The 7,417-nt window shown below is 43.5% G+C and overlaps 1 protein-coding gene across 1 annotated transcript; it reads left to right on the forward strand.

Annotated features, from left to right (window-relative positions):
- The first annotated feature begins 397 nt into the window (after positions 1–397).
- Positions 398–1,571, forward strand: LOC127755417 (uncharacterized). Its single transcript, XM_052281091.1, has 2 exons — positions 398–519; positions 909–1,571. Exons 1-2 carry the CDS (start codon positions 462–464, stop codon positions 1,247–1,249), a joined length of 399 nt encoding a protein of 132 aa, XP_052137051.1. The 5' UTR covers positions 398–461; the 3' UTR covers positions 1,250–1,571.
- The last annotated feature ends 5,846 nt before the right edge of the window (positions 1,572–7,417 follow it).

Raw genomic sequence — 7,417 nt, forward strand, 5'->3', positions numbered from 1 at the left:
CCGGGTAACCAGCAAATTAATATCATCCTTCTCAAGAAAAAAGTTTGCAATCCAAAAATAATCTGCAAGCAAGGTATAAGTAACCTTTCAATGTTGTTGGCCCCTTTCACCAGTTTCAATGCATGTGTTGTGCCTGCATTGAGATGCACTTGTGTGTTAAGGAAAGGAGGAAACTAGTGCTGTGCTGGCTAGTCATTTTATAAGTTCATAGGTCATCTCCAAGTTGGGGTCAATGCATGGGAAGAACAATCGAGAAAGCGACCTCCAAATACTTGCAATATTTTATGACGGATTAATTATTCCTACTAATCCAGCTCCCCTGATCCTGGCCTAAACTCTGTCTCTATAAATAGAACAAGGCCGTGCAACAACTTGATCACAAATTAACCAGGTCATCACCAACATACAAAGCTAACACCCCACTAGCTTAGCTCGCTTGGTCTCCCAAAGGAAGAACATATATGGCTACTCCTCTCAACCTTCTCATTGTTCTCCTCTTCATCGTCATCTCCGTTCAAGGTAAATCTTGTAACACAAAGAAAGATTATGTGTTAGTACAATTAATTGAAGTTTCTTGTTAGTATAAATTAATTAATTAAGTTTCTTAATTTCTTTTGATGTTTCAAAATTCCAGTGTAAAAATTATTTCCACTTACATATATGACAGATGGCATAACAAATAATCATCCATCTTTATTGGGACATTTATCTTCACAAGTGAATGATTCCTGTCTAACCTCTAGAGTTAGCTAGTATTAGTCTTTCTAAGCACATCTGATATATGTGAATATATAATTGCAAGACAAATAGTAGTTATTTCTTTCCAGCTAATTAATTATGCATTTTCCTATACTAAATTGTTAACATGAATTAATAAGATATTGAGCTTGATCGGTCGTCATGATCAGGGACAAATGGCGCCGATCGCTGCGCCGCGTCGAGCAGCATCGATGTGCAGACCATCAACACCGGCGAGGCCGCGGCCGGCGGCGGCGGCGACACGGTGTTCGAGGTGCAGGTGAAGAACCTGTGCGGGTGCAGCGTCAGGGACGTCCGGCTCGACGGCGGCGGCTTCGCGACGACGGTGGAGGTCGACCCGGCCGTGTTCCGCGCCGCCGACGACGGCGGCGACTACTACCTGGTGAACGGCGGCGGGCCGATCGCCAGCATGGCCACCGTCAGCTTCCGCTACACCTGGGACCACTTCTTCCAGATCACTCCCCGGAGCATGGAGGAAGATCAGTGCTAGCAAGCAAGCAACCAAGCTAAGTTAGCTAGCTAGCTAGCTATATGAAAATTGGATTGCTACATGCATACACAATTGCGTACATATGCAAAGTTGGAGGGAATAATTCTTGCGTGAGCAAATACACATGTGTTGCAGTGTTAGTTAGTACTAATGTTCCATGGAAAAGCTAGGTCAAATGTGGAAGAATTATTCCTGCATGGGTCTATATATATGTGTAGTTATCGATGGTATGCAGTGGTCTAGTTAATGTGTACTGTGTTGTGTGAGTGAGGGGATGGAATATATAAAAAAAAGAAAAGGTTTAGCTGAATAATGTATATGGTCTTTTTGTGCATCTCAAAAAATGGTTTGCTAGTTACTTTCCATCTGGATAATTAGAAAGTTGACTTGTATCTTGTGACTAAAAAAGTTGATTACAACAATAAGTTTACCAGGAATTTAAAAGAGATTTTGCCTGTCATGAACTCATGATAAGAAATAATGAAAGGTAGGGGCCTATGGACAGGGGCAGATTTAGCGTAGGTGCTGTTAGGGGAAGAAATGAAAGAAGAAAGAGTACAGGGGGTGGAAGAAGAGGAATCAGATAATCCCCCTCCCCTTCTATACATTTATTGGATCTGCCCCTGCCTATGGGGTACAGCTAGGTAGATGCATGAACAAATCTAACGTAAATCTTTAAAACCTTGTTCGATTTGGAGAGGGTTAAAAGGGATTGCAGGGGAGAATAATTTCACATCACAATAGGTGAAATAAATCTCCTCTAATTTCTCTCAATTGGGAATTAACCTAACATGGTTTTAGAGGATATCATTTGATTCGACTTGTTGGGACATGCCACTGAGTTCCCTTCCTTCACGTGTGTATTCGGGCTCCTGTCAATGCACGGTCTAGCTGTCCCGCATCGTAGCTAGTCGTAATGCCAATCTCCCGATTCTATTTGTATTAATTGGTTTTTATAAATTGATTATAGAGATAAGACAAGTGCTAGGCTCTATATTGTAACATTGATTTCTCAATCAATATCCATGCGATGAATATCTCGCTAACAATACCCATATATAGTATCGAACCTAGTAGATATAATGATTTCTCCCCTATAAATGGTTGTTTTTGCCTTTCTTGACTTGACCTCGCTGATGTCTTTGCCCTCTAGACATATGTAGGGAACAAAAGCATAGTAGATTCTGTAAAATCAAGGAGTTGATTTAGATTTTGTGATAAAAATATTGGTGGTTTGCTAATGTTATTTTGAAGAATTTATAGATGGTTGTAGTTTCGGTTGACCCTTGCGGTCAGATCGGTTGTGTGCCGCTAGTCAGACCGCAGGTATTGCAGTGGTCAGATTGGCCAACCCGATGGTCTGACTGGCAGGATCCTGATCGTGTTCGGTTTCGGGTTATCTTGTTGGATTTGGATGTTTCTTTTAGGGATTTGGCTTCTAGATGGTTTCTATACATATGGATACTATTGTTATACTAATGTGAGTCAAGTTAATTGGGACGAACTTGTGCTCAGAATATGGTTTCATGGTTGTTGCATGTGCATATGTTGCTTGAGGCCTCGGGAGAGTGTTGCCGGTGATAGATCAGAGTTGACTTGAGAGAAGTTGATGTCTAGAGATCAAGAAATCATGCGGGATACTAAAGGTTAGAGAACAATGCACTTGGTGATGAAGAAATTCATATGGTATACAAGAGGGATTGTGTACGTATGGAAAGAGGAGTCGAATTTGGAAGGGAGTCCGAATTCGGGAAGATTGATTGAGATAAGGAAAGAGATGAGTTGGATACTTGCAAGAGAGGGTTTCCTACGTGGGTTAGGAGTCCTAAATTGCGTTAGATTCGTGGGCTTTGCACAACCTACCTCATGTATAAATAGAAAGGGACGATGAGGCCTCCCGGTATCGATTTTAGAGAGACTTGAGTTGAGAGAAATTTAGGGTGTCGAGTTTAGTTCGAGATTTTGGTAAGAACTGCTGTTGGTGCACTTTGTAAACACTACTTGATGCAATAAAGTCGAAAAGTTCCAATCAACATCTTCGAGCTTGTCATCTACCGGTGTTTCTGGGTCCCGACGGTCTAACCGCAGGTGTGCACGCGGTCTGACCGGTGGGATAGCAGCGGTCTGACCGCAGGTGTTCGGGCGGTCTGACCGGTGGCTGGTGAGCGGTTCGACCGACAGCGATAGTGCTTCGACGTCTACTCCGTTTGAGGTTAATCTTTAATTCCGCAAAACATTTTTGGGTTTTTGGTTTTCCCTACCATTCAACCCCCTCAAGTAGGTTTGTTTGATCTTGTGCGATCCTACATATTCAAATGAATAGTGGTTATACCAAATCCTATACCATATTTTAAAGCGGATTTAGATTAGGTGCAGATGGTGTGAATATGCATATGGAGAGCAAATAATCCCGGATGATGGAAATGGTGCTGAGTCGATTAGAACTCAGCTCGGAAATAGATTAAAATTGTCGACTGTTGCGTATATATGCAATCAATACAACATCAAGTTGTTTGTCATCATCATCACATTGGATCTCACATCATCACTAGGCTGGAACATACACTACTACAAAATCGACTTTTGCATGCCATCAAAACCAATTTTCGAAGGCAGCTAGGCCACCCGCATGCACCTAGGTGTCTGCGAAAATCGGATTTTTGCATGCGGGGAGAGCAACTGCATCCATGCTTAAGCCGTCCGGTTGCGAACATGAAAAATCGCAAATAATAAATAAATAAAAACTCCAAAAATCAATTTCCCTTAGCCCCGAAAACCTAACCCTAGAATCCAGAAGCTGTCGTCGACTTGTCGCCACCGTCGTCATCGTCCTCATCATTGTTGTCATCGTGATCATCACTCGAAGCCGTCGGCAGATCTGGGCGAGTGGGGTGTGGAGAGACGGCAGGATCTACACAAGAGGGGGAGGGGGCACCGGATCCGCCCCTTCTGTCGCTGCTGCCGCCGCCGGAGACTAAGCTCGAGCTCATAGTCCGAGCTCGAGCCTGCCGCCGCCCGGTCCCAAGCCCGAGCCTGCCGCCCTTGCCCATCACTGACGGAGCCCGAGCCTCACGCCATAAGATCCACCCCCAATGAACTCCTCATCACTGAATCCATACCCGTTGTTCTCCCCCCTCCACCACCGGCCGCTGTTGCCCACCGCTCCTGTCTGCCGCCGGATCCCTCCAGCACCGATCGCTCCCACCCATCCCACGCCGCTAGACCCGCCACCACTCTCACCCGTCGTCGCCTTGTCGAGAGGAGAGGGAGTGGGAGGAGATGGAGAGGAATGGGAGGTGGAGTGGAGATAGGAGTGGTGGACACGGGAGAAAAGGAATGGTGGACAGGAGGAGTGGGGAGACTTATAATGGGGTGCGGGGGGAAGAGAAGGGGAGAAAAAAGGAGTAGGGTGTTTTCACATGTGGGCTTCTTAAAAGGTCCATATGCGGGCCTGTTAAGAGACCCGCCTACAAAAATTGATTTTCGCATGTGCGGTTCTTGAACCATGAATGGGGGATCGATTTTTGCATGCGGGAGCAGTTATGGTCCACCTGCAACCTAAAAGGAGTCTCATCCTGAAAAATCGATTCGGTAGTAGTGTTATATCAGAGATTAGGAAGTGGGAAGGGAAGGGCCTAAAGGGCGTCCCTCGTGGTTCACTGTGTCCTTGCGTTGTATCAGTGTGTGGCGGCGGCTGTGCAACCGTGAGATGAGACAGTGAGAGCCTCATACCGAGGAGTCCATCTTAATTGATAAATTGGACTATTGGATGGGCCAACTCATGTTGTATGAAATAGATAGAGTGGTTACGTGAGCTAACAATTTTGATTTATTTGGCAAAGAACCTATTGGATAATCCTCATCAATAGGATTTTATGGATACCACATCTACACCCGAGTCCGCACCATACTATCTAAATCTGCATTTTTATCTACCAGATTTTCATAAACCCATACCATATCCTGATTTCATACAAATTTGGAGTGGATCAGATTTTTATCCGATCTGTTTGGGCCTTTAGATATATGCCACAGTCAGTTCAGAATAAAATCCAATTGTCCAAGAAGCACCAGCCAAGGATAGGAAAATATATTCAAGGAGACAAACAAGTTGTGAAACTGAGTGAGCCATAAAAAGAATGCAACACAACCTAATCAAGCCGTCTATCCTCGTTGCGAGAGTGTGAATTCTCTTCATAGGTTTCTCCTAAAAACCTTCTATTTCACCCAAAAGACAGGTGTTTATCCCTATTTTATCTAAATCGGCTGCACTAGCCGATTTTAATCTTCCAAACCCATCTTGATTTAGATATGTTTGCATCGAGGTGGTTGGCGACTCCAAATCACTGCAAAGAGTTAGATGCCGGATCGTGATTAGTGGCGTAACAAAAAAAAAAGTTGCCAACTATCCTCCCGTCTCACCTCTCCATGCCACCGCCAAATCCCCTCCCGTCATGCCTTCTCCGGTCAATGCCGGATCCACTCCCACCAAGCTTCCTCTGACCACCGCCGGATCTCTTCCTGCCAATCCGTAGGCGGCCCTTCTCTTTATCCGGAATCTGATGTTGATAAGAGTAGGGGTTAGGCACTTCTCGAGATAACTCGAGGTGGTCGGTGCGGGAAGGGCCGATCCTGCTATGGTAGGGGGAAGCGCCGACACCAGCGGTAGGCACTAGGAGGGGAGGGGCCGTGCGGCAGCGAGGCGTAGATCGGAGAAGATGTTTTTTTTTCTTTTTATTTTATTCAAAGAGGTTTGTTGCTTGGACGGGCTTTGTTGGAAATATTGACGGTGATGGCATATTTTTAATTTACGTAAGTACCAGTGGTACCCACACTATTTCTACTTTATTAGTAGCATTTTTCCAGTACAGCGATTTGATTTGGTAATGGCAGGACCAAATTTACCCTATAAACAGTGAGACAGAGTAGCATGTTTAATTATGCATACCGATCTAGTGCTTCCCAACGACCCCATAGATCTGTCATCATGTTACCTTGCCTGTCAAATTTTATTATGAGAAACAAACTAATTAACTACTACCACTGTTTTTATAATACATAGCGCCCCGTTAACTTTTGACATTTGATCATTCATCTTATTTAAAATTTTTGTGCAACTATAAAAATTTTAAGTCATGCTTAAATAACATTTAACAATAAATCAAGTCACAATAAAATAAATAATAATTACACAAAACTGAGGGAGTACTGGTTTCTAGCGATTGCAAACAGACGGCATGGGTGAATTAGAAGACAAATTACTTAATAAAATACAGTCATTGCAAACAAAATGGATTTTGACAGGCCCAGCGCAGTGGTAGACTGATGGTGCACTGGTATTCAACCTGCAACAGCAGAATGTATAAGCTCGTTTGGACTTTTGAGTTGAGGCAAAGTGCATAAGTTACCATTCAAAGTTTGGCACATATACATATTGTTTAAAAAATAAATGCATGACCTATTTGAGGAGAATGAATGCAAGTTTCTAGATTGTTTATGAGAACAGAGAAGGAACACATGTCAGGAGTATTAGACAACAGCTATAAAAGGCATGCTTCATACAGCTTGGCAACATTAGTGAATGTTGATTCTGGAATGGATTTTGTTTTTGCAATTTCATCTAGAAAAGTCATACATAGAGTTCACATAAAGATCCTTCTCACACTGCTGTTGAGTAAAAAAATCAGCTGCGCTTTCGGCAAGAGTACAGCTTTTCATGGGCAGCTAACAACTACAAGTAAAAAATGACAGTCCCAGCCTCGCTAATCCTGTATATACAAACCATTGTTTCTCAAAATAAACAGAAAAAAAAATGCATACAAGAAAGGAAGGCAACCTACGGTAAACACTGCAGTATATGAGTATAAAATTGAGGCCTCTGTGACAGCCAACTCAACGGCAGTGCCCCTTATTTCTGAAAAAGCATACTATGCCAGAAAATGGTTGCTGAATTGAAATACAGTTTGATTTCCGTTCTTCGCAACAACGAATTATCCACCCTCCAACAAGGAGTGGGGATGGTGGTTCCATCTGCCTTGACCACCCTTCAACAATCATCCCTCCATGATCATGGAATCTGCAAGAGAGGGGCAGCTTTTGACATGCTTTCCATCAGATGTAAATGTTGTTGATGTCACTAAGTTGTCCTAGCCATGCTATTGAATGAAC

The sequence above is a fragment of the Oryza glaberrima genome, chromosome 11 (genome assembly GCF_000147395.1).
Source record: "Oryza glaberrima chromosome 11, OglaRS2, whole genome shotgun sequence".
In the NCBI taxonomy this organism is placed as follows: domain Eukaryota; kingdom Viridiplantae; phylum Streptophyta; class Magnoliopsida; order Poales; family Poaceae; genus Oryza; species Oryza glaberrima.

Coding starts and splice junctions, on each gene's coding strand:
- LOC127755417 (XM_052281091.1), top strand. CDS start 462: ATGGCTACTCCTCTCAACCTTCTCATTGTTCTCCTCTTCATCGTCATC. Junction 520..908: donor CATCGTCATCTCCGTTCAAG/GTAAATCTTGTA, acceptor CGTCATGATCAG/GGACAAATGGCGCCGATCGC.